The sequence below is a fragment of the Cylas formicarius genome, unplaced genomic scaffold, assembly GCF_029955315.1.
Source record: "Cylas formicarius isolate icCylForm1 unplaced genomic scaffold, icCylForm1.1 PGA_scaffold_7__23_contigs__length_41026272, whole genome shotgun sequence".
Taxonomy (NCBI): domain Eukaryota; kingdom Metazoa; phylum Arthropoda; class Insecta; order Coleoptera; family Brentidae; genus Cylas; species Cylas formicarius.
Window position 1 is genome coordinate 31180261 of NW_026844352.1, and position 26603 is coordinate 31206863.

At 32.8% G+C, this 26603-nt stretch overlaps 7 protein-coding genes across 12 annotated transcripts; 3 read left to right on the forward strand and 4 right to left on the reverse strand.

The window, feature by feature from the left end:
* Positions 1–1382: 1382 nt before the first annotated feature.
* On the forward strand, positions 1383–2255 carry LOC132705579 (large ribosomal subunit protein eL21). Its single transcript, XM_060676236.1, has 3 exons — positions 1383–1509; positions 1689–1934; positions 1986–2255. Exons 2-3 carry the CDS (start codon positions 1699–1701, stop codon positions 2227–2229), a joined length of 480 nt encoding a protein of 159 aa, XP_060532219.1. The 5' UTR covers positions 1383–1509; positions 1689–1698; the 3' UTR covers positions 2230–2255.
* A 121-nt stretch (positions 2256–2376) lies between these two features.
* LOC132705575 (ubiquitin carboxyl-terminal hydrolase 46) lies at positions 2377–6945 on the reverse strand. The gene is made up of 8 exons (XM_060676230.1): positions 6809–6945; positions 6574–6654; positions 6291–6507; positions 6142–6222; positions 5972–6084; positions 5556–5891; positions 5331–5474; positions 2377–5278 (listed from the first exon to the last, which is right to left on the reverse strand). The coding sequence occupies exons 1-8, from the start codon at positions 6809–6811 to the stop codon at positions 5171–5173; spliced, it is 1083 nt and encodes a 360-aa protein (XP_060532213.1). The 5' UTR covers positions 6812–6945; the 3' UTR covers positions 2377–5170.
* A 2843-nt stretch (positions 6946–9788) lies between these two features.
* LOC132705576 (N(4)-(Beta-N-acetylglucosaminyl)-L-asparaginase-like) lies at positions 9789–12164 on the reverse strand. 2 transcript variants are annotated; one of them, XM_060676232.1, is made up of 7 exons: positions 12041–12164; positions 11153–11282; positions 10941–11094; positions 10660–10885; positions 10402–10607; positions 10231–10338; positions 9789–10182 (listed from the first exon to the last, which is right to left on the reverse strand). In XM_060676232.1, exons 2-7 carry the CDS (start codon positions 11253–11255, stop codon positions 9936–9938), a joined length of 1044 nt encoding a protein of 347 aa, XP_060532215.1. In that variant the 5' UTR covers positions 11256–11282; positions 12041–12164; the 3' UTR covers positions 9789–9935. The 2 variants fall into 2 exon arrangements, with proteins under 2 accessions (XP_060532215.1, XP_060532214.1); XM_060676231.1 differs by lacking the exon at positions 12041–12164 and adding an exon at positions 11425–11592.
* Positions 11804–18031, forward strand: LOC132705577 (WASH complex subunit 3). Of its 3 annotated transcripts, XM_060676235.1 has the most exons (7): positions 12616–13966; positions 14307–14378; positions 14434–14651; positions 15391–15450; positions 15511–15675; positions 15727–16022; positions 16416–16504. In XM_060676235.1, exons 4-7 carry the CDS (start codon positions 15394–15396, stop codon positions 16447–16449), a joined length of 552 nt encoding a protein of 183 aa, XP_060532218.1. In that variant the 5' UTR covers positions 12616–13966; positions 14307–14378; positions 14434–14651; positions 15391–15393; the 3' UTR covers positions 16450–16504. The 3 variants fall into 3 exon arrangements, with proteins under 3 accessions (XP_060532217.1, XP_060532216.1, XP_060532218.1); XM_060676234.1 differs by lacking the exons at positions 12616–13966; positions 14307–14378; positions 14434–14651; positions 16416–16504 and adding exons at positions 11804–11932; positions 17672–18031; XM_060676233.1 differs by lacking the exons at positions 12616–13966; positions 14307–14378; positions 14434–14651 and adding an exon at positions 11804–11932.
* On the reverse strand, positions 16493–17217 carry LOC132705581 (large ribosomal subunit protein eL42). The gene is made up of 3 exons (XM_060676240.1): positions 17150–17217; positions 16745–16918; positions 16493–16691 (listed from the first exon to the last, which is right to left on the reverse strand). Exons 1-3 carry the CDS (start codon positions 17150–17152, stop codon positions 16554–16556), a joined length of 315 nt encoding a protein of 104 aa, XP_060532223.1. The 5' UTR covers positions 17153–17217; the 3' UTR covers positions 16493–16553.
* On the forward strand, positions 17813–20558 carry LOC132705580 (uncharacterized). Its single transcript, XM_060676239.1, has 3 exons — positions 17813–18030; positions 19054–19210; positions 19318–20558. Exons 1-3 carry the CDS (start codon positions 17929–17931, stop codon positions 19377–19379), a joined length of 321 nt encoding a protein of 106 aa, XP_060532222.1. The 5' UTR covers positions 17813–17928; the 3' UTR covers positions 19380–20558.
* A 136-nt stretch (positions 20559–20694) lies between these two features.
* On the reverse strand, positions 20695–25975 carry LOC132705574 (serine/threonine-protein kinase 33-like). Of its 3 annotated transcripts, none has more exons than XM_060676228.1 (8): positions 25851–25975; positions 25604–25793; positions 25315–25555; positions 25083–25253; positions 22437–22642; positions 22021–22191; positions 21894–21964; positions 20695–21401 (listed from the first exon to the last, which is right to left on the reverse strand). In XM_060676228.1, exons 1-8 carry the CDS (start codon positions 25880–25882, stop codon positions 21362–21364), a joined length of 1122 nt encoding a protein of 373 aa, XP_060532211.1. In that variant the 5' UTR covers positions 25883–25975; the 3' UTR covers positions 20695–21361. The 3 variants fall into 3 exon arrangements, 2 of the variants coding, with proteins under 2 accessions (XP_060532211.1, XP_060532212.1); XR_009619458.1 differs by having other exon boundaries at positions 21367–21401; positions 21894–21977; XM_060676229.1 differs by having other exon boundaries at positions 20695–21977.
* Positions 25976–26603: the final 628 nt, after the last annotated feature.

The window sequence follows — 26603 nt, forward strand, 5'->3', positions numbered from 1 at the left end:
ATTGTCGCTTATGATTTATAGCTTGCAATAAAAAGTATTGAAATGAACGATTGATTGAACAGATTCTGTCCTTTTCGAAATCGTTCACTGAATGCTTGGTTCTCGTAAAAGTAATGGATAATTTGATGATATTTTTTACTAGGGGGAGGGGGACGTTGAATCTTTTACAGGGATGTTGCCATGCTTTCGTCGCTTGATGGAACAATCAATTTGCCGCATGGATTTTTAATTTGTAAATTAAGTCATGTATTACTTGTTTTACATGTCCACAAATGACAGTAAACAATGAAGCTTTAAAACGATTTTTTAATTTAAAGGGCAAAGCTGCCTTTTTCTCCATATTAAAGTATTTGACTGATGGCAAGAATGTTTTTTATATGAATTAAATATCGAGGTTTCAGTTATGCCCAACACTAGTTTAAACCACGGTTTTCTCGTTTCTGACTTTAATTCTATTGACATTGACATCATGGTTCAAGCCAAGGGGAGATATGCTTGGAAGGTTTTGTCGAACAGCCGACAAAGATGTAGAACGTACGTAGGCACTTCAAAAAAGATTAAGAGTTAGTTACACTGTTCTGTAATTGCTAAATTTATGAATTAATAGCTTAATAGAAACTTGTTTCATGCGGGATGGGGAACGTCACTGCTCGCTGGCCGAAATAAATTGCCATGAACAATCCTCGTTGGCTTATAGCATTATTCTATATTTTTTACTAGCTTGATATAAGTAGAGAGTATTTTGTAAAGTATGTTTGTAAAAGAATCAGCTAGTATAGTATATTATGCAACAAGTGCGGTAAACGGCATTTGACTCCAGAGTTTATTTAGTACGAGCAGAGCGCAGCGGAGCGAGTGTTTAATAAACGACTGTTGATTTTTGGATACATTTTCGCAAAACAATACGAATCTATTTACTGACATGACCGTCAGAACTGACAAATGGCAAAATTCAAGGCGTGGGAAATATCTCCGAAAACATCCGATTGCTTCCAAACCTGAGCGGTGAAATCTCGGAAATGTCCGAAGCGTCTCGGATCCGTGGGTAAAGTGACGCTTTCCGCACGCTAGATCGGTGTGTAATTAGGTATTTTACAGACGGGAGTGGAAAAATATTCTGTAAATGTTAAATATTTTTTGTATGTTTGTACCTCACGTGTCTCATCAAATTATCAACACATTTATATGGAATCCTGGTTCTATAAAATGAAAACATATGTTTGGCAATATGGTGAACCTTCATGGGACTTGACATCACAGTTTATACTTCTCTTTCTAATATTAACTAAACTAGGATTAAACATGTGGTTCACTATTTGCGAGAAATCAATGATTATTTAAATTAAGTTTTTTTTCTAAATTTAGTATAATTCCTAGCAAAGGTTTTAAATTTTAATTAAACCACTCAGTTTTGACAGCCCAAACTCACCATTTTCAAATGTATAATGATCCATTTTCTACGGTCCGTGAAACAGTTCTTTTTTACTGTCGGCTTGAGTAAAGCTTGAGGTAAAATTTTATTTTTATATAGTTGAAGCCTATTTGAAAATAAATAATTCGTATTAACTAAAATTTCCGGTCCCATTCTGTAGATTTTAGTTTTAGTTATATTATTGTATTATTGTTGTATCGTCCTGCCATGTGGGCAAATTAACCTATAATTACACATTCATTTTTAATATTTTCAGGTTTTAAAAAATGACCAATTCAAAGGGATATAGGAGGGGAACTAGGGACTTATTTGCCCGAAAGTTCAAAAAACATGGAGTGATTCCACTGTCCACTTACATGAAAGTTTATAAAATTGGTGATATTGTTGACATCAAAGGTAATGGTGCAGTACAAAAGGGTATGCCTCACAAGGTTTATCATGGGAAAACGGGTCGCGTGTTTAACGTCACTGCTCATGCCTTAGGGGTAATAGTCAACAAAAGGTAAATATGAATTAAATCTTAATTGATAACTACAAATATCTGATTTTCTAGGGTACGTGGGCGAATTATCCCTAAAAGGATCAATGTAAGAATTGAACATGTAAATCACTCGAAATGTAGACAGGACTTCCTGGAACGAGTTAAGCAAAATGAAAAGCTTAGAAAGGAAGCCAAAGAGAAAAATATTAAAGTTCAACTTAAACGACAACCTGCCCAACCTAGAGCTGCTCACATTGTTAGCGGTAAAAATGGATCGATAAATTTGGCACCAATTCCTTATGAATTTATTGCTTAATATCACTGAATAAATGTTACTAAAAAGTAGTTTTTTTCCTACTATTTGCAGGAAATGCCGACCTTCATGTTGGTAAATTAAATTCACTATGAACTAAATAAACATAATTTATTCTATCTATTCATAATATTTACATAATAAAAATAAAATCTGCTTAGCAGTCCTTTCATTAGTAATGTTCTAAAATTCGACAATATTTTAAAAAATAATTTACATTTTGAAAAAAGTTACAAGAAGGCGTGTGAACTTTACTCCTTTACAATACATACTTTGCTTTGACTTGCATTATTAAATCTCTCAGCTTAACATTATTATTAGTAAGTTATTCTTACTTTATACATTTTTACAAAGTGATTTTCATTAATTTATTGCTCAATAATAACTAGTCAACAAAATAACAATAAAACTACAAGGTGTATAAAACATCATTAAAATGAAAAGACTCAAAATATACAAAAATGTCAAAATATATAGTTTGAATATTTACAAAGAAATTAATCATAAAAAGTTTAAAATATGAGCGATAATTTTTACACACCTTGTAACACCTAGAATAAAGGAAACATCAAAATAAATATCTTAATTCTTGATTTAACATAGAAATTGTAAATTAGTAAAATTCACTTCTATAGCACCATTCAAATTAAAAATGATAATGCGCTGGTTACCAAGAAATCATCATTAATTCAGACTGATAAAAAAAATGTCAAATAATACTTAAAATATTTTAAACGAAGATGTATTTATATCTGCATTAATTCAAGTTTCCTAAAGAGAAACAAAAAACATTTATTTTCCAGCAATGATAAATGCATATTTTATCCTAACCTGGAGTCCACTTATGCGTCAAAGAAGCTTCTGCACACTAAATAATTAATACTGATTATTTAAATTAGTTTCAGACAACCAATTCAAAAGCACCAAAAAAGTCTATATTAATGTTAATACGCCTAAAGTTTAATTTGAATGGGCTACTGACATCAAAACGTAAAAAAAAAATATAAATAAGATCACTTCCACTCCACCATTTGGAGTTCTTAGGAAAATCAGACATTCTGTGACGGAAATGCGACAATGTAGAAGATACAATCTTGACAAATTTCCCTAGAAACTACATAATTGCACTAAAACGTGAACTCATAAAATAATTTGATGACAATTTAATTGAAATGTTACCGGACAATTTGTTTATTGAATTTTCCCAAGTTTTGCAAAAGAGATAATACAAAAATGTTAAAGGTATTTGTGTGCATCTATGATGTTCAAATAACATAACAATCAAATGACATCATATTCGGACTAGTTCCGCGCGCTGGTTTTACTTAATTTAAATAAATATTATCCTGTTACAGAACAAATTGTATCTACAGGAATATCTTCGTTTGCATTTAGTTTAATTTAAAAAAATTATGTCTAAAATCTTTCGCTGTGTTGGTTAAAACAGAAAAACATCATCTAGTATCACTGAGGGTTTCTTCCAAATGCCATTTCAAAGAGTGGTGCTTCTGGTACATTTTAATAGTATCGATCTGAAATTCACTTCGGCACCGAAACATAATAAACCATCATAGAATATTATGATGAGCTCATGTAACTACATGGTTATACCGACTATAGGTATAAGTATACTAAAGAAACTTATTGTACCTATATTTATCTCTAAATTTATAAGGAACCTCACATTTTTTTTGATATTTTGAAATAGTTGTGGCCGAAAAGTTATCGCAATGAAAATAATATTTATTGACTGCAAAAAAGGAATTTATTGCATATGTAGCAAGAGGACTTTGAAATAATTTGGTATTCTCTAAAAAAATATTTACCCAAGCAAATCTCCGATACCTGAAAAAATTGGGTATTCTTGTTAAGAAAGGCAATCAAAGATAGATAATTAATTATGACGCTTACATTACTTCACCATTAAAACATGCAAAAAACATTTTTATTTGTACCGTTATTTGCTATTGCTTCTAAATAAGAGCCTAAATAATAGCCTTCCTTAATAAACATTCACATGGTTTTCAACAATTCGATCAATTGGAATTCTTTGTTTTCAGAGTTTCTTGCAAAAGTTGTATTTTTTATGTGAAACTATAAATTAGAAATAATCAAATTTCAGGAATTGAGTGAAAAAATTACATTCTCAAAGATTTTAAGGGTGTGAAAATATAACAATTATGGTTATTTAAAAATTGAGCGGTCCAGACATCTATGCCCCTTGAATAATCAAATCACACTAGTTGACCTTCCCTGTAGGAAGAAAAATTAAACCTTATTAAATGTTTTATCAATGATCTTCCAGGAAATGATAAAATATAGTATCACTGATTTGATGTTATTATACAATGCAATTTCAACTATTTGTCATAAACTTTTTGGTATAAAACTAAAATGCAATATTTTAAGAAAAACAGTGGTCATGTTTATAGGAGATATTTTGAAAACTTTGAATTATTCATATTTTTTACTCAATTTGGGCAAAAAGCAATTTCCATTAAGATAAAAATATGCTGGTAGGTAAGTAGTTTAGAATATTTAAAACGCTACTGGAATTAATCAAAGCTTAATATTCATTTGTCTGAAAGTCTGATGATGCAACAATCAAAACCAAAACTTAGTCCTTATGTTCCCTTTCTCACAAGCTGCAAGTAGATTTTCATCTCAGCCAAGTTTACTCTTTGAAATGAGCTGCCTTCAACAACACAAATGAGGCATTGTCACTCAGATGGCAAATAAAGGCAAAAAAACATAGTTATTCAACAATAAAAATAAAACTTACAAATCGAATAAGAAATCCGCAAAAGTACGTTTGATTATCTTTGGCCCGAAAAACATATTTACAGGAAAAATGGCTTATATCGTTTTCTCTCTCATTCTCTAGTGAATTGGTGACCACACCGTTATGATTCCTTGTAACTTAAGGCAGACGCAGCACCACTACTCATAAACTCTCTCGGCTCTGATAAAAAAGGATATAGCCCGTTTCTGATGATTTCTGGGTATCGGATGTCAGGCCATAGAAGTCTTCTATTGTTGAAGCATCTATTTTCTATGATAAATAAAAGAATGACAACACTCTAGGATCCATAAGACCAACTTACATCTACTTGATCGTCATCAAATAATAACCAAAATCCATGACTTTTTACTATACTGATGTAATGGCCTCGATTGGGACCACTTCCACAATGTATCACAACGGCAACAAGGTCATATAGCTTATCGGGATTGACTGCATCGTCAGACTGGAACAAAAAACATCTTTTATTATGAACCACTTGCTGGAATAAATCTTAAATATAAATTTATATATACAAATGGCTTACTGTATTAAAAAGCCTAAGTTCTAGAGGAAACACCACTCTGTGAGACACTTTAATGTGCCTGTTATACTGCTCAACATATTTAAAACGCTTTAAATGCAAAGCAAGGATTGCTGGCAATTTTTTCACTCTCATGCGTTTCTGAGCTTCCTGATAGCTACAACAATTGTCACATTTGAATTTGTTGTCACTGCAGAGGGTTTCAGTATTGCTGAAACATCGCAAACAATGTGTGATTGAAGTGTTTTGTTCGATGTCTACTTGCAAATCGAAAAAGTCTTCATCTTTACTGCTCACATTTTCGCAGTTTAGGCACTTCGTCTCGCTCGTAAGGATACCCTAAAAATAATAATTCAACATTTCCTTAATATCAAGAGAGTTCAAGATATGGACAAGAATGTATTATTTAAATACTTCACCTGGAATATCTCATGGACCCACGTGGGTTCCTGTGAAGCATGAGTAGTAGTTCCATTTTCACCAGTTCCTTTTGATTTAACATTGTTAGTTGTTGAATTTTGTTGTCTTTCCGCTATAATAAAAATAATTCCAATGACAAATTGAAATAAAAAATTGTGAAAAATCTTACCTAATATTATTTCGCTAATATGATTTATTAAAAAATTCAAAAACTCATGAGCATCCTGCTGCATATAGTTATCAAACTCCTCTGAAAAGATACATATTTATTAGGACCACATACTATAGACCTATGTTTCAAAGGAAAAAAAAATTAACCTTTTTCTTTTCTTAGCCTTGCTATAAATTTTTTTGGGGCAATTGATCCTACTTTCTTCTTTTGAGTAGCAATACTGTGAAAGAGATCTGCTAAACATGTAAGCAAAGTTTCTTTAGTCCTTTTATTTTTTGCTTTATATTCTAATACTTTATCCCTAAACGGCTTACAAAAATATAGGGCTTGTAAGACAGAGTTACTGTAGCAAGTATTTCCAAACTAAAACACAATGTTATGCATACACAGAGTTACATAGATCACTAAATATTATAACCAGTGACTTACATTTACTAATCCAAAATAGTGTTCGTTACAAGGAAACTGTTCAGAGCCAATATCTCGTTCCAGTTGGGATATATTCGCACCCTATAACAAGTTATAAGAGAATACTTGCCAAAGTCGAAGTAAGTAGATATAACATTACACGACTTTGGTATTTTAGTTAATAAGAAATTGGTTAAAGAAGGAACAGAAATGTTTAATATTAAGAACATATAATGTAATATATTTTCCAACTTGCCATATTTTTTGCACTAATCCATTTGGTTTAAGTTAAAAACGTGCATTGGTAACACAAATAATAAACAAATTTGCTCCATTATCGATATTTGACAGCTGTTAAACAATATCTTGTCCTACTCAATGATGTAACTTTTAAATATGGAGTGATCAGAATCCCTTCCTATTTCCCAAACAAATAAAAAACAAAGCTATTTAAAATTACTTCATTCCCTTTTAATATTTAAATAATATGTTCCTGTGAATACAGTACACAAAAAATAGGAATTGGAACGGTTATACAACCAATACAATGCTTATTTCAAATTTAGAGGGCATCCAGTCTACAGAAGCTCGATTGACAGCAGTTTAAGAAAAAATTTGTCCTTTGTTTATGAATGCTTTATGTTTATTATGCTTTATATAAATATCGCAAACATTTTCCTTTGGATATTTAGTAAAAAACAATGCATAATTCAAAATAATATTTTTGTTACGGAACGCAGCCTGGGTTTCAGGAGCCTTGTATAATATTTTTCAGATTAAAAAAAGAAGAATCACTAGAGACTGCAACGGTGGTTTGTGACTAGTCAGCAAGGATGAGTGAGCAAGTTATCTTTTTTTTTTATTAGGGTTAATCAGCTAATTGCATATGCACCCATTTTACGGCATCCGGCGAGGAAACAATTTTTAACCGATAAAAATTCTACAACACAAAAGGCTCCTGATTGGTTGCCAACCCACAACCTTCGATAAGTCGACTTGGCAGGTCGAACGCCCTGCTAGCCGAATCATCACCAGAGAAAAATGGTACCCGACAACGCAAAGGACTATTGACCGGATGTGTGACGTGACTGCACTCAATTCAAAGATTTGGTATTAATTATATAGTTTTGCAACAAAAATTAGCCTTTCAAGGGAAATTTAATGCATTAAAAGTAGCAGCAAAAGGCTAAACTAAACATGATTCATGATCAGGTGACGTCATTGCAACAGAACACGTTCCCGCCTGAAATAATATCCCTTTCCCGTTCTTGAAATAAACTTGTAGCGAATCCATTAGTTGAGTCCTTGTGCACTCAGTGTTTTATTATTCTATTTAACTAATATCCGAAACAGAAAGAAATGTATTTAGTGCGCGCTTATAGTGTCAAAATGGAATATATGTATTATTTTTACGCATATAATTACATATATCCATATAACTATACCTCTTATGAAGTTCCACCCTAAAACTCGGTAGACACGATGCAATTTCTACATGTATTTCTGCCTGTACTTGGGCTTGATTATTTTGGTGGAATTTTGTTTTTAAATGTTGCTTTAGGCAAAGATGTTTTTACCACGCATGTAATAACTTGTGGGTATAATCGCTCGTGCAAAATAAACTCGTGACTTAAATGCCATCACAACAATAACTTTTAATTGCTGTGGTTTTCTGACATTTGTCGACGCTAACCGGAAATCTCATGCTACCATTGGTATCTTCAATGATCGCTTTCCGGAATGGCCATTGTACCGAAAATATCTTCAGAAAGTAATGTCAAAATTTAAAGTATTAGGTAGAGATCATGATCATGAGAGGCGGTTAAAATTTTGCCAGATTATGGCACAAATTATTGAAACAAATTCCACTTATCTAATGCATATTTGTTTTAGCGATGAAAGCAAATTTTTCTTGAAGGGAGTAGTAAATACGCAAAATTACAGATATTGGAGTGACGAAAACCCCTATCTGGCATTTTGGGTGACCGTATAACCAATTATAGGTTTCATGTTTTTAGATAGAAATTTGAACGGTCCCACATACATATCTTCAAATGCTTCAGGATGAGGTTACTCCGTGTTATTGCTGAAGACCTATTAAAATTTCAATTTGGCTTAACATTTCAACAGGATGGTGCCCTCCCAATTATTGCAGAGATAACACAGTGCCCACTATCCCAAAAAAAAATCTAAACTATGCCTTTATGACTTGCGGAAATGTCATTTTTAGAAATAAAAAGTTCAAAAGTGAGAGGGGTTAACGGACTGTATGTCATCACTACTTACTAATTATATTAATTTATGTATTCTCTAACACTAATTTATGTGCAATTCTCTTACGTTAGGGTTACATAGTGTACACTTTTTTAAACAAATTATTTATTGACCTGTTTTATACTAGGCTTTAATTTTTTTGGTTATATTTTGCAGTGCTTAGAGTTGTCGATTAGCACTTTTTATATTAATGTGTTTGGGAAGCGAAACTTTTTCATAGAGGTTAAACCAACCAGACCAACAATTTACATGCACAAAATCGGGAAAAATAGAGTCTATCTTTTGATTAATTGTCATTTAGCCATTAGAAGTAAAGAAGAAAGAACCTAACCTAACATGAGAGAGAGTGTTAATTTAAAATCGGTGTATTCATCATTAATAAAGTTATTTTAGTTTAACATATCCGTGTGTTCGTAAATTCACAATATATCTATTAATTTTATCTGGCAAATTTCGTGCAATTTGGTAGTAGACAAATTGCAATATTTACATGAAAAAATACATGTAGAAATTGCATTCTGTTTACCGAGCTTTATGTCACTTTATTGATTATTAACGATGATAACTTTTTCTGGCCTTAGTTCAATATTATTAATTAATTAATTAAGTACTTTGCATGTTCTTTGTGTTGACGTTACGCTAAAAGGTTGGATTAAGCCTGGATTTCTTTCGTTATCTAATAGAAAAACTTGTTTTTTGCAAAGGAAAATGTTTTAGATGACGTTTTAAGATCACAACCGTCTAAGAAACATTTTGCGCAATATTTTTGATAAATCGGGGGCCTTATTCCGTTGTGGGTAGGGATGAACTTTATCGATTAACAAGTGCGCATAAGGGATAAAGTAAAACAACACCAAAATAAGAGATGCAAGAAGTCCCAAATACAGGAATTTTTGAAGCGAAGTTGAAAAAATATTGAGATGAGCCATTTAATATGCACATTATGGCAATATTTTTTTCCAAATATGCCCAGATGTAGTAAATGTTCAAATTTTACCCTACTAGGGCCACTATATTATCTAATAGCTATGTTTTTAGATAATACCTAATGGAATATCGTTAAATCTCATCAAGCGTCTGCCAACACTACCGAAATTATTCGATATTATTTAATTTGAAAATTTAGGGTTGTTTGTACAATTTATATATCTGATAGCTGGTGCAGTCGTATTTTTGTTTATATATGAAAACGGAAACTTGTCCATGCCATTGCACGCTGCACCAATATTTCCCTTTTTATCAACGGCAATAATCCCACCAAAAAAGTTTGGAAATCTTGCAGCTATCCGGGAAATCGATATCTTCGCAGCCTTTGAAGGAGACCTACCCAATCGCATTTGTTCTACTGCTAAAAAACTATGAAAAATTGTGACAATAAAGTTATTTACATTGAAATGTCCCTACCTCGGCAAAAACCTCATCATTAGATCACCATCTCCTGTTGCGGTTGCGGCGCCAACTTCGCTGTCAGCATAGGCTCCAGCCCCAGGTAATGGTGAATCACCCACGCGCCTATGTACTCCGCGTGGTTAATTTTGAGTGTTATTTTTAATCAATTGGAAATTTTTAGCTTACCCCGGAATTTTGTGATTGGCACCGTTGGTGGATGTTCCCGCCACAACATGGCCGTCTTCAGAAATAACAATCATTCCTATTGTATCGTGATTATTTGAACGAAAGTTTGATTTTCTTGCGGATAATTCATTTTTTAAAAAAGATTGGGAATAGGAATCAGTTGGTGTGTATGGTCCGCAATTATATGAAGGATCAGGCAAAACATGCTTAAAAGTTAGAAAATAATTTATGAAGTACGCTCTACCACCATTTTCCTACCATCCAAAAATTTGGTTGGCAATTATTATTCTTCCAACTTTGCCATAAGTCAAGCGAATAATTTGTTTGCAACGACTCTGGATAGAATCCTAACGACGTGGCAAATGTGCTAGCCAGATCGCCAACCAAGAAGGAATGTTCTGTGTTCTCAAGGACTTTTCGTGCCACGCCAATGGCGTCTTTGATGTTTCTAAGATTCCCTACGCCGCCCATGTTCATGTCATTTCTGAAAAAAAAAGACTAAATATGATTCTCTATTATTTACTAAAACCATAAGATACCCGTCAAAAATTAAAGCATCCAATGTAGTTTCTCCATTTTCATCCGGGCTTCCTCCAAAGCCCACCGTAAAATCACATTGAAGATTTTGGCAAGTTCGACAACCTTGTTCTAAGGCATCAATAGCGTTATGTGCGTCTTGTAATGTTAGCCAAGCTAAATTTGGGTGTTAGCCTCAGGATTGAAAAGTGCTCTATTATAAATATATATTTACCGTTTCTGGTAGCGTCCTCAAAGTTCCAAGTGTTTATCACCAAGGGAATATCCGCAGAGCAGAAACAAATGAAACCCATTGCGATTAATAAAATTTCTTTCATATTTTTTATGCTTACAAGGGGCGGTTCCTTAAACATAAAATTTTCGTTAAAAGAAAAAAAACAAAAACCTCTTAATTCAAAAAATATATTATTCCCCAAATTTAAGCCAATATAATAAGGTAAAAAATGTATTTTTCTAGTCCCGCCTGTAAAATATCTAATTACACACCGATCTAGCGTGCGGGAAGCGTCAACTTAGCACGTTAGTTTCGTTTGCCACAAATCCAAGCCACTTCGAACATTTCCAGTATTTTACCGCACGGATTTGGGAGCAATCAAATGTTTTCGTAGATATTTCCCACGCTTTGAATTTTGACGTTTGTCAATTCAAACGGTCATATCAGTGGATGTATATGTGTTGTTTTGTGAAAATATTCCTAAAAAATAGCGGTCGTAGAAAAAGTATAGTATGCAACACGTTCGGTAATAGTATATTATGCAACAAGTGCGGTAAACGGCATTTGACTCACGAGTTTAGTTGACACGAGCGGAGCGATTGTTTAATAAACGAGTGAGTTAAAAAGTACAACACGAATACATTCACTGACATGACCGTCAGAATTGACAAACATCAAAATTCAAAGCGTGGGAAATACCTCCGAAAACATCCGATTGCTCCAAAATCCGTAAAATCATCAAAATGGCAATTTGGCAACGTGGGAACTAAATTTCATTTGGTAATCTGTGGTCTTTTAACCTCTCCACTAATACCAATTATTTTTGTTGAATATAGTTTGTTAATAGGGATAAGCGTCCTATTTGTGAGCGTCTAGTAATTAACTTACCCGGAATAAGATAAAGATATATTAACAGTCCCTTTGTAGAACCAGTACTTGGCAATGGCGGAAATTGCACAGTGCGCGGATGATTTTTACGCAGTGCTGGGATGTAGCCCGAACGCGACCGAATCTGAGTTGAAGGAAAGATATCAATATTTAGTCAAACAATTTCACCCTGACAAAGGAGCGAAATCATCTGAAAAATTTGTAATGATAGATAAGGCATACAAAACCCTCAAAGACAAAAATTTGAGAAAAAATTATAATTGCCAGCTTTTAGAAAATAATTTCAAAGAAAATTCGTTAGTATATGCGCAGTTAAATAAAAATAATCTGAAGTTTGAAGATAGTGAAAATTCGATTTACTACCCTTGTAGATGTGGAGCGAATTTCGTAATCCAGAGGGATTATTTCAATGAATTAGAATTTACCATTGAATGTCTAGAATGCTCCAATACAATTTTGGTGAAATAAATTTCGTTTTAAAATGGTGTAATATATTCTTTATAATCTTAAATGAAAAATTACCCTTATTATTTTTTGATTACTTTAATTAAATATAATGCGGAATGCGGAAAATAAAAACTACAAGGAAGAATATGGGAAACTAAGATTTGGTGGTCTGTAATGTAGTAACTATAATAACTAAAATTCGTTAAACTCATAAATAATATATTTCTAATAGTATATATCGTCATAACAGAAAAATACTATTATAATCACATTTTGGTCTAGGATTTACAGATAATTGTGGTTTTATATTCTTTGGCATCGCTGAGGTTGATTTGTCACTAAAGATGCTTGAAAAAATTATACATATACCAGTACCCCAAAAACTTTTCTACTACCTTCGTTACAATACCCAATTATACAGCGTTACAGTAACTTGCGACTGTGATGTTACCAGTGATGATATTAGCGTCATAGAATTGTTGTAGGAGGTGTAGTTTTGTTCGTCATAAGTTCCATCAATTTATTCAGAAATACTAAGAATTCCTTAAGAATATGTGTCATTATGGTGAGTGACCAAGATTTAATTTCTCTTTGTATCCTATCTAATTTATGTTTTATGGAAATTTAATGTATTATTTCACAATTATTTAACTGTGTTTAAAGTTCTTGGCTGGTTTTTTTGGTGTCCATGGTCTTGTGCAATAATTTGTCCCCTATTTAATTATTGGATACCATGCCAACTAAGCGTAATATAAAATATTTATGGAATTTCATATTTTTTAACAATTTTGGGAACAAGTTAACCATTTTAGAGCATTATTTAGGTATTTTCAAACGTCTAACTAATAGTTGTCCAGTGGCCAATAACTAAATTTTGGGGTGATTAACTACTGAACCTATGTGTTTGGTTTATCCACAAGTCCATTAATTAATTAACTCGTAACCCAAATCGTATTTTGTCGTTTGAGGGGAAGACTCGCCTCAGGACCAGATTTGTGCATGTTTGAACAAAGGCTTTCCCCTCCGGATAGAAGATGTACAGGAGCTGGTCAAGAGATAGACACTACCCCCTGCGAGAATACATTCACAGACAATATGCTTCGAAGAGGCTGGTCTTTTAAAAAGGAATCCTGATGTAAAATTCAGACTTCAGAGGAGATTATAATGGCCAGTTCTTATATTTCGGGAAATGATAGTGGATATTATTCCTTCTATATCCAAGATTCAAACTTCTCCAGAACAGTTAACCATATGTTCAAAATCGACAATCTTGTAACGGCCAATACTGAGCTGTCCTCATGCTCTCATAGAACTACTTCAGATTGTTATAAATAATAATAGTTCACTTAATTTTCCCTTCACTTCATGACATTGACAAGTTATTTTTTTGGCTAAAGACTACAGACCGCAAAGGTAAAAAACAAACTGTAGGACTGCCGTTTGTGTTAGCTTCTTCAGATCAGCAAAGTGCAGGAAAACGTAAGATATAAAAAAAATTATAGAAAGAAATATTGAGAGAAGAAAGGAAACAGAAAATAATAGAAGCAAAGATCAAAAACTAATTACAGAAGAACATAAAATAAAAATATTTAAAGCTAACTAAGCAAAAAATAAAGTCAAGGAAAAAAAATAATAGCAAAAGTTAATGAAATTAATAGCACAGTTTTAAAACGGGGGCTTACAGTACATCTGCCACAATAGATCATTGAAATAAACTGAAGTGCCTAAAATATATTTTACAAATAATAGTCCATAAGTGAGGAAAATATTCGTAGTAGTACTAAACTTATTTCCAAGTAGTAAATCTTATGATGATCAGGGTACAGGAAGAACTTCAACCCAAAAGCAACAGTATGAAGATCATTTAAATTATACCAGAAGCTACGCATAGGTATTATTAATTTATGTGATGCTAGATCAGACTTGAAAAGACAATTTTTTTGAAGATTGTTTTCAACTGAAATCGTCATGCTAATCATTAAACAGAAAAGTGCTAACATCAACTACAGGGAAACTGTTTTCGAAGAACAAAATGAGATACCTAAATCCAAGGTGCTTTTTATTTCTGATGTCAGGATAGTGCCAATAAGTTTGGCCGCAACAAACAGAATTTACATTGGGCTATGCTATGGATGTGTGATGACTATCTCATCCTTAAAATCAGGTATAAAATGCTTTTGTATAAGAACTTATCATCATTGAAAACCTCAACAATCAGAAAATGATGAAACTTTTGTGTGCAGTATTTGTAAATTAAAAAAAACTTGATTTTATGTGGGCTGAGCTCAGTATTTTTTTTATGTTTTTGAATATTTGTATTTTTATATTATTTGCAGAATTAAAGTGGAGATAAAATTTTGTTTCCAATATTTAAATATATAATTATTTGAGAAAAAATACAACATTTGTGACCTAATCATTTTAATACAAAACAAAAAATATATTATTGAAATCCGTAACTGGCCAATCCGTTACCCTTTTCTGACGTCACTCGTATATCGTATTCGTGTCGTTTTGCAAAAATGTACCCAAAAGCTAATGGTCATAGACAAAGTTTCGTGAATTTTTTAAGTCAAATAACGTTTACACACTTGTGGTAAACGGCATTTGTAAACTTTGTGGTACTGTATTTTCAAAAGAAAAGATGTGCGGAATTAAATTGTAGTTTTTACAGGTCTTTCTTTAATAATTTTCTTATTACTTAAGATAAAATAGAAAGTGTGGCTACTGTGTATTGCATACGAGACGAAGAATTAAAACTGGGATATAATCACAGACCTCTGAAAAAACATAGAGGTCTTCGGATAATGATTTTATCCATGGAACACAATAATTTTATTCGTTTTTGTTTTGTAGCATATTTTTTTTTAATGAAATTAAATTATTGTTAAATTTTTCTTTAGGATATGAAGATGCCAGTGGATGAACTTCCAACTGTGAATCCCGATGTGGACTACAAGCAGGTAAGGACTGATGAAAAATAATAGATTATTTCTTGTACAAAGATTATATATTCGTATTAGATTTTACCTATACAACAAAAGCGTACAATTGCGTTCGTTAACCATTTTATTATGAATTGGATATCGTATTTAAATCATTTCGCTCAGTCTTGTGAATCACGGTTCATGGAATTTGAATACAAGGTTCAAAAATTAGAAGCCTCTCTACTTATTTTGGAATCACAAGTAAGTTTTTGTATGATCAAAAGAAAATTCTCCAACCGCGACGCATTACAGCTTTCCTCCATAACTGGTTTAAAAAGTTTAAATACTGTCCAAAAGACTAATAATATTACGGATTCAGCAGTACTTGAAATTAACTCCAATCTGGATATTGAGCCTACAATGGCAAACTTACAACTTCTGAAAGGATCAAATGATGGTGATGATATAAAAGGGAAATCAGAGATTGGTCTTAAAGCCCGAGATGATCCTAGATACAAAAAATTCTTCAAAATGTTGCAAGTTAGGATACCTGAAGAAGCAGTCAAATTACAAATGAAAAGTGAGGGAGTTGATCCCGATATTTTAAAGTAAGTTATATCAAATTTAGTAGAAATAGTTTTTGTATGTTGTATTGATAGTATTTTTAATATTTTTTTCATATAATACTAAATAAATGTCAAACATTTCTTGCACTTTTAACATGATTAATTTTTCCAATACAATAATTGTACAATTCTTGTGTAATGGGTCGAAGAAGGTAAGTGGCATTATAATTATATTGATGTTTGGATAAACTGTTTTATCAAAATGTAAAGCTGCCTATTCCTAGCCTTTTTTTTGGTAGTCTTTGGCAACTGACATATTAAGCAATAGGTGTACTAAGTTCTTATTTATGTACTTTTTTTAAGCATTTTCAATAAAACAAAAAAATTCAAAAATTATGTATTGCAAACCTCTTATCCCAGTTCTTATTGTTCCAGCCACCCTGAGGATGTTATACCAAGCATACCTTAAAGTGGGAAAAGTTTGTATGTTTTGCTTAAGGACCTAAATAAAATTCTTATAAACATACAGCGATTTTTATTACTTATAAATTAAACAATATACCGCCAAAAAAATTAAAACTGTATCATTTGTCCTTTACGCTTCTTATCGCCTCCAAGCTCAAAATGCTTGCATCGCTTAAGAGGAATTTGTTTGCGATATTTGCAGTCTGTACATTCCATCCTCAATACAATCTTCTTTGTAGTTTTAGCCTATGGACATTCATTTTGAATTTATATTAAAACATATTTCAAATGTTACTTACTTTTTTGCGGAAAATAGGTTTTGTTTGACCTCCAAATCCTTGTTGCTTCCGATCGTACCTCCTTCGTCCTTGTGAGGCATGACGTTCTTTGGATTTCTTGTATTGAGTCACTTTGTGTGGTTTATGTACTTTGCATTTTTTGCAAAAAGTGCGACGTTGCTTTGGGACGTTCACCTACAAAACAGGAAAAATTTGAGACGAAAACCTAAACTTTTTCTTATATTAAAATCTGTTGACATAAACATAACCCTTAAATTACAATCAATTGCATAATTTATACTAAATATTAGTCTGCTGTTAAAGTAAATGTTAATATTGTTAAAGAGCAGAAAATTTTATTTAATAATTTGTGCACAAATTTTGGATGATAACAGATTTTGATAAATTTCTAATTTCAGCACTCACCATCTTTAAAAAATTTTCAACTAGAAAAGGATAGTTATAGCTAGAAAGAGAACAAAGAGAGATGCGGATGTGAGTGCGCTGCTTGTCAGTAAATGGCGGCAATTTTGATTTTCAGTTCCAGTTTTAAAATAATTCGTCTAGCTTATTATCTCCTTGTCTCATTTTGCATAAAGTTGCATTTTTTACTTCACAATGTTGGAATCGATTTAAAATTAAAGATTTAAAATTAGGGATGGATTTCAGTTTTCCGGAATACAATTTTAAACAAACCCAGTGAAGTGGGAATTCCTTTATTGATAATTTTGCAAATATCTGGGAGGAAATAAAAACTTTAATTTTATGAATGAATAACATAAACCTTTTGCTTGGTTGAAAAAGAATACAAGAGGGAAAATTTTTAAAATAGCGCCTCTAGCGGAAGCATACGTGAAACAAAATTTTAATCTCGAAGCGGTATCACAAACTTTAAAATCCACTCTCGAACCCCTCATTTTTGACAATTTAACCATTCTTTTTTCCTAGGAACAACGATTTATGGAAACGGTGCCTATCTTAAAAATACTAAAATAACTTGACTATTTCGCTGCTGAAACTTTGGGAAATAAGCTTTTACGAACAGCGAAAACGGGCCATTCGGCTAAAGGCGGAAACGATCGGATTGAGCGGCGCCATATTAAATTTGAACCAAGCAAGCTTTGAGCCGGTCAGTAGTGTTTTCGACGTTGGTGTTGATCGTTTGGGAGAAATAAGTAAAAAAAACTTCAAATACACCAAACAAAATGAGTACAAAGGAAAACAAAGAAGTTGCAGTTGAAAAACTGGAAAATGACAAGGGTGCCGATGCGAAATGTGAATTAAAGGGAACGAAAAGAGCAGCTGAGGTAAGTTATCTCTGTTAATTTGAAAAATTGGTTTTCGTGTATATTTTGTTACGTCGACTTTCATTTAATACATTAGTTTTCCAATTATCAATTCCAGTGGAGCAAAAAGTGACCGATGAAAATCTTTTTTGAGTTGTGAATGTTTCCGGCTATTTTTATGTAAAGCGATTTTGTTAGTTGCCATGTGAGTTGGAACGCCGATAATAAAAATAAGCATCTTTGGTTATTTTTTGAGTAATTCAGGTTGTTATATTAGTGTTTTTATAACAAGGTTTCGCTATATTTCGTTTTTGGTTATTTGTTTGCCATATTTTTAATAATTCCGGCTGAAAGAATTGTAAACAAGATACCCAAGCCTCCCGCCATTATGACGCGATACCTGGTATTGAGGCTACGTCGTCCATGGCGTGTTGAATGGAGGATTCAAAATGGCGAAATCAATATACGCTATAGGCTAACGTACCCTGTGCTGAGGATAAATTAAAAGTTTCATCGGTCAGTGAATACATTTGTTTTTATGTCGTTAATGATGCACGATTTAATACAAAAATGTTTCTCAAAATTCAATGAAAATGGTGCGGTTGCCGTTGCGCCCGCGCCATTTGTAATTATTTGTTAACGATTTGTTGTACATCCTATGTGAAATAATGTAGCAATTTCTAGAATGAGGGGTGCACATGTTTCTTATTTTTACTTCAAATGCGATCATATTGGTTCGGTTGTTGACATCAGATTAATTAATTATTATGAAATCTTCGCGCGGTTTTCTGACGGCGTGGTGTTGTAGATATGAATTATAGCGCCATTTAATAAAATGGCTGGCATTTTGATTGTTTTAACTAATTAAATGGTGGTTTTTAGTTCTCTTCTTAAGTATTTTATTGGGTAAAATTTCGTGAGTGGAAAAATTAGGCTATTGATCATAACTTTTTGAATAAGCATGTTTCGTGCGCATACATCACATGCCGCCACTCGAAACAATATTGGTTAGTTGAACGCAGACGCAAATAAATTAACTTTTAGGACAAAACGGACGATGCCAAAAAAGCGAAAAAAGAGGAAAATGGTGCTAATTCGGAAGGCGAGGAATTAGATGAAGAGGAGGAAGAAGTCCTTGAGGAGGAGGACACGGGGGAGGAAGAAATTCCTGAAGGCGAAGACGAGGAAATTGAAGGTGAAGGTGCGTCACTAAAAACAAAGAACTTTGTATTTATTTGTGTAGAATGAATTAAAGAAAATGTTAAAACTTTTGAAGAAATCACATTAATTTGAGTTTTACTTTTGTAGAAGATGACGAGGAAGATGTAGAAGGTGAAGAAGGGGTAGATGAAGAGGAGGACGATGCATAATAGAGCAGGGACGCCGTCTGCCCTGTGAAAATGATATGTGACGGACAATCTCAGTGCAAATTCAAGAGTTACTTTGTGGCCAAGCAACTCTTAGTTTTTCATATTAATTTTTTCCGTTTGAAGTAAATTGTGTGCCTCAAGAGTCGGTTTCATCATTGCATTATGGTATGTCACACCCCCATCACGTCAGAATGAATTTTCTTCAGCCGGATTATGAACACACTTTTTTGTCTACCATTCAACTGTACATCTTGCCACAAATTAGCTCCAAATCTGCTGCTGGTTTACAGTGACCGTGCGATGTGTGAACGCTAGCCGCGGTACCTGACTCTTCTAACTTATTACTTAACTATCCTCCCTTCGATTTGTAAAAATGTCCATTTTATGTAAATGATAGATATAAATTTAGTTTAAGTTTTGTTTTCTTTCGTCAGACAGTCTCTTTGTTTTTGTACAAAATCAGTTTTTTTGATTTTTCTTTCATTTTCCAACATTTCACATTTTATTTTTTATAACGGAGAAAATTGGGTTTGTTGCTATTGTGTAATGAGATCAGTGTGACAGGAGTATCGATGAAGGGCAATAAAGTTTAAAACATTAGTAGGCTAAAGTTTTAGGAATTAGTCTAAAGTCAATGATTTTTTTTAGATACTTGTGAGTTCTTATAAGTATAAGTCATGTAACTGGTTACATTTTGGATGTTTGTGTTTCTTTTTTTTAAATGGCGGTGTTTGTAATGCATTATATTTTTAAAGTCACTGCCAAATGTTTGTCGAATTATACAGAAAACTCTACAGATGAGCGAATTACACATTCGATGGTCGCGTTTTATTAGTCCGATATCTTTTTAGTAATTTTTTCTTTCGCTTAATGCCTGTCTATTTTTGAAGTCTGTCGTCGCGCCGTTATCCGCTGTGTTCATGTCGACAGGAATTTGGTGCAAAGTGTTGATAGCTAGCAGAGTTTTTCGTATAATTGTGTTGTCATTTGGATTCAACCTCATTCCAACCCATGATTTTTTTCGACAACTATTAATTGGACAATTGCGCGTCGATTCAATATATTTTTAATAAGAAAAATGTTTCACTAAAAAATTTGTCTAATTAACGTTCGGTAATTTGTAACTCTATGGTGTATGATTTTTTGAATGATAAACAATGGATACAAATTGTTTCATAATTGGCTGTTTCATTGATGTAACTTTGGGTAGGTTGGTGTGACCTTGCGCTTTTACCTTAAGGATAGTTTGGAGGAACTAAAATAGCATGTCTGTCACAATTCCAAAGGACCAATCAGATGTAAGACTGTTGTCATTATTTGTATCTGATAGAATCACGTGACACATGCTTGTAGAGGGATTCAAATTTTAGCTTGGATATTTTAAAGTACATCAACCAGACAAAAAACTGAGTCCAAGCCAAGGTGTTTTCAAGTTTTTATTTTTTTTTAAATTAAATCTGCACGTTCAAGAATGTCATGTTATTTTTTGCATTGAAATTAAATTGTTATTGAATTGATAATTTAATATTCCATCAGTTTTGGTTAGTTCAGTTGTTTCAATTTAGTGAGATGTTTCCAGTGCAAAAATGAAATCTTGATGTTACAAGATAGCAACAAAAATGAGTTTGGAAAAAAAACTAAATTTTTAATATTTATGCTAAGAAGTAGATAGAGGTTGTATGGGTGGAGCCTAAATTTTTTTTGTACTAAAAAAATTATGTGTGAACAATATTAGCTTTGACAATAATACTATTATTAATAATAGTAGTTTGAAAATTAGAGTGTTCGATTGACAAAAGGGCAGAATCATCTCCACCCACGCTACCTAAATTATGGACAGCTTGTTTGACAGATGAATTCGAAATGACTTTCTAATAGTCTTAATATATCGGAAGTTATTTAGGAAACTGTTTATCTTTGGTAAAATAAAACAGGAATTTTATAAAAAATTTTATTAAGCAAAATAAGTCAAAAATTGCTCTCTACCTTTTCGGATTATTCTTGGTCGAATATCGTCTACGGCTGAAAACAATAAAATGCTGATTTCGTGGTATACGGGGTGAGACCGTTTTTTGCAGCACGACTTATCTTATTTTTATCTTTATCGTATTAAAATATATAAACGTATTTCCGTGAGAGCTTCGTTTCTGAGGTACAATAGTTTTAAGATTTTGCGTGTTTTCTTTTTCATTTCCCGCTACAATTTTTGAAAGTTTTGAAAATGTTTTTTTTTGTTATAATTTTTCGCGTTGGTCTCAAAATAATTCCAAATCTAAATCACTAACTATACTAACAGACAACAGCGACTAGTCGAAAAAAAAATTCGGGACGATTAAATTAAGTACCACCCCAAAAGTGTTTCAATCGGCAGGTATTAAAAAATGCCCCTTAAATATTAACTTTTTGAAGTGTAAGAAACAAAAAATGTGAGAACTTTGACACCTCGTTTCTCGGAAACAGAGTTCCCACGGATATGACTTGTCTTGTATGCTTAACTTCAAATCGATTTATTACCTTATTGTCTGCAACTCGCAACGATTTAAGTTGGGATCTAATAATTGGTCAAAATCATCTATGATAATACTCTGGAAAAATTAACTAAGGTGCCGGTATTGTCAATCGTAGATATAATTTATATTACCAGTCCTCTAACGCTTTTCCCAGACCCATTGGATCCACGATCTAGTTCGCTGCGAAAACGTTTCATCAATTGGACAATATTTTGATCCTTTCCTATAATTTTGGCCCTTTTATCGACCCATGGGTGTTCTTTTATTTGGGCGGCTGTCACCCTTTGAACCGGATCCTTTTCCTGAAACAATAGGTAATCAACACCTGCACTACTGCTATTTTATTACTGTTTCGGTTGAAGTGGAAACTTATTTGCTAGTTTCAAAATATATTTTTTTTATTTTTCAATAATCTTGAATTTTGCCTTGTCGATTGGAGGCAAATGGGGATGTCGTGCAGTAAAAACACCACTGATTCTGTCCAGCACTTTCTAACATTCACCGTAGATATAAAACCAATTCGTGAGAGTAGATGAATATATCTTACCAAAATAGTTCGCAAAAGATCTATTGCCTCCGAATTTACACCCGTCTTGTCATAGTGTGGCTCCTCCGTACATATTTTTCTCTTTATTTCGTCCTCGTTAAATCCACCAAACGGGAGTTTCCCAAACAACATCATGTACAATATTACTCCAATTGCCCACACGTCGCACAGTTCGCTGTAAGTTTTCATTTCGATGATTTCTGGGGCTGCAAAAGTAAATGAAGAATTTTTTATTAATGAGACAACTTAAATACAAACGCAACAAATTAGATATGCCTATGTATTAGGGACCTCCTTAATGTAGTTTGTAATAGAGTAAACCCGAAAGGTACTCTACTACTACATAGCAAAAACAATGGCTACAAATGGTTTGCCCTATATTTACATTTTATATTTCCATTTTTGAAAAATAATTAAGGCGTTTATTTAAAAAAAATAAATTTAAATTTTTCAGAAAAGGAACAAAAAGACGTATTTAACTCGTTTTACAAGTTTTTAAGAAATGATGGTTAAAACAAACTCGTGATATTTTCAAAGAAAAGAAAATTTATTCAGGGATGGGACCGAATGCGTAATTTCGTAGATTTTGGACATTTTTAAAATAAACGCCTCGGTTTTAATACGAATCTTCACCCGAAAGCACTATTCGGGCAGTTAGTAGGTACTTTATTTTTCAGACATTAAAGTTAGTTGATTAGTTAGCGCAATATGGTGTAACATGATCATTGTTTGGGGGAAGCGAGGTCAGATTCATTCATGGTTAGGTTAAGAGATTCGGGTTACGACAGTGGATATTATTCGGAAAACTAAAACTAGCAGATTTGGTGTAATTTCGGCAAGATAGCCAAATCCCGTGCAGGGCAAAAGCAGGAGTATACCTAGAAGTTCCACAGCGTATGGGAGTTTCTTTGAAAAATTTACATGTTTTTTATCTCCTATAACTCTCCTTCCACCCTTTGAAATATGAGAAATGGACCTTAAAATAATCAAATGTATAATTAAGAATTCACCGGCCAACGCGAGGTATTTTAAACTAATTTTTCTCTGATTGTATTTGGAGTACCTGTATCTAAATAGTTTATCGAGATCGGCTATAATTGTCCTCCCCCCCACTTATGTTAAGGTTTCCCTATTTCTAACGTTTTAACTTTTCCGACATATTCGTTATCTACTGATAAATTTTTGTTTTTAATTTTAATAATTGATTGAATACCCTGATAAATTTAAAATTTGTTTGGGTTACTACGAAAGGGTTTGGCCGTTAATGAATTATATTCGTGAATTTCGTAATATGCCTCACTCAGATCTTGAAAAAAGTTTTTTTTAACTTTTACTTGTTCCTTTGTCGAAGACTAGATTACTGGTGTATCCTTAATTTCATTTTATATTCGTTCTTCATCGGCTGATGTCAATAAATGAAAGAAAAAATGCCAAAATTTCTTATTAATAACAATTTAAAGTTAAATTAAAGTTAATAGGTAACACTTTTATTTTGTACTCGAGGCTCAATTAGATAGCGATAACTCAACGTTTTTTTGTATGTGATTAATAAAAGCGAATATTACGGAAAAAATTAATCGAATATAGGTGCCGAGAAACCTTATGTAGAGGGGCAATAGCTGAGAACGATTAAGTAGGTAGATACAGCGTGTTAAAAAAACAGACTATGTGATAATTATTTACGTGCTATAGGAGATAATGGGGGAGCCTTAAATTAGAAAAACCATTACTGTGTCATATAAACATTTCAGTAATCATAATATAACATGATAACATGATTAAAAAAATATATTTTTATATCTTCCGAAATGAAACATCATTCACATTTTTCATTGTCTTTGTCTTAATTTAATGAAAACAATGAAATAAAATAAAACTGTCGATTTGATGGAAAATATATGACTGGAGTATATAAGCAGAGGAGGAAACCTAATTCGTTCAAGAACATTTCACACAAAGGGATAAATTTGGGCGTTTTGTTATTTTCTATTTGAAGAAAAACATTTTTGAGTTTGAGAAAAACATCTGTGAATCAGAAATACCATTTATTTCTTTCAGCTTTGATAATTAGTTTGATGAATTAACATGCCTTATATTCACGAATTCTGGTATATAACACAGTGTTCGAAGTGTTTTCGGAGCGCGAGCATTGAAGATGCCAAGTGAGATTTTGGCGAAACGTCTGCAGGATTCCAATCGGAGTTCAACAAGCGAACGGTTGATATCCCGGAATATAGTGTCATCACATTTTTCCATCCGTGAATCAATACGTGAATATATATATATATATATATATATATATATATATATATATATATATATATATATATATATATATATATATATATATATATATATATATATATATAAATGCTCTTAGGATAGCGATTATGAACTAATTCTTGTCAAAAATCTCGGTGATTGGTATAGGTAGATGTTTAAAAGGTACTACAAATGCATCCGAATATGTGATAAAATGTAATATAGGATGTTTCATTTCAATTCCAATGTTGCCATTACTTTTTGGTACATTTGGAAACGCATTTCAGGCATTTCATACCATATACCGACTTTTTTCACTTTGTTTATTCTGCACACTTTAATAGGACACGTAACGCGAATCACCCTGCATATATGTATACACACGCATGTAAGTAACAGTTCCGCAATAATCCGTCATAAAACTTTCTATGCCGACTCCAGTTTTTACAACGCTTAATCCGAAGTCAGTCAATTTTATGTAATATTCGTCGTTTCTTTCGTCTGGGTTATTTGCTATGAGTATGTTGTCCATTTTTACATCTCTATGTACAATGTCTAAAAACACGATGATATGTCATTGCCATCATCGCAAAAGGCTTTTGTTTATTTCACTCACCGTTTTTATGCAAGTACCAGATGGCGTTAACGAGTTGAATAAAAATATTCTTGCTCACTTTTTCGGAAAATGGCCTCTTTTGGAGGTAAACGTCGTTGAGCCCTTTCTTGCACAGTTCGAGCACCATGTAAATTTTTTTCGGTGACTCGTAAACTTTGTCCAAGTAAATTATGTTGGGATGGTTTACCAACTTTAATATTTTAATTTCTCTGCCGATTTCAGTTAATTTGCTCGCGCCCGCCTGCAACTTACTTTAGCAACACTTGATGCGATTAATTGCATATCTTACAATGGTTTTATTGACTATCTTTATCGCCCAGTGTTTGTTGTTATTCTTTTCTATCGCTAAAACTACGACTCCAAACGATCCGTGTCCAATTTGCTGAATGAATTCATATACTTGGTACACTTTTTGCGCCTCGGATATTTTTATATGCTTGACACCTCTATCTTTCAAATGTATTTGGACAGAAAGGGCCCTAAAATTTGTCAAATCCCGAAATCTTTGCTCTTATTCCATTTTTAAAGGATAATACTCGTGCGATTGGGGTTCAAATGTTGGTAGCATAATCACTCTTACTAGAAGTGCTAATTATTTGAAAATTCGGGACGGACAACGTCAAACGTTAAATGCAGGAAAAGGTTTGCCGGAGCATACCGGGTGTCACATTTTTGATGTGTCCTAACCATTATGTTTTTATCTAAGATTCAAAGTTGTCCTTTGTACATTTGCACTTTTAGTTAAGCTTATAGAGTTTAGTAACTGAAAAATAATGAAAAATAAAATGAATTTTATTTGCACTTACCCATCAGATACTATTGAGTGTTCTGAAAACGATCTAAAAATTCAAAAATTTTATCATTAATAGAATAACTATACTCGAACCTACTTGCATTGCGAAAAAAGTTTATATAGTAGCACTTATGAATATTTATTTATTGCACAGCAGCCAACCAACCAACCGAACAAAGGCGTGCTGCAGTTACTATGTTAGTGACAACCTTATTGCTACTAGAGATAGTACAGGTTCAATGCGGCGTTTTTCTTTCTCAAAATATGCCTAGCGGCGTATCAATTTTTACCCAAGTAGGGCCCAGTATATTATTTGACAACAGTGGGCAGCAGCGGCTTCCTGTGGAATACCAAATCTTACATGGATTAGCCCCCAGAAGAAGCTACCGACTTTCATTTAGCAAAGTTTCGAATTACGAGAACAAATCAGAATAGAATCCAGGGAGTTTATGTAAGAGGAGCAATCAGTCTATGAACAAAATTGAATTATGTATCT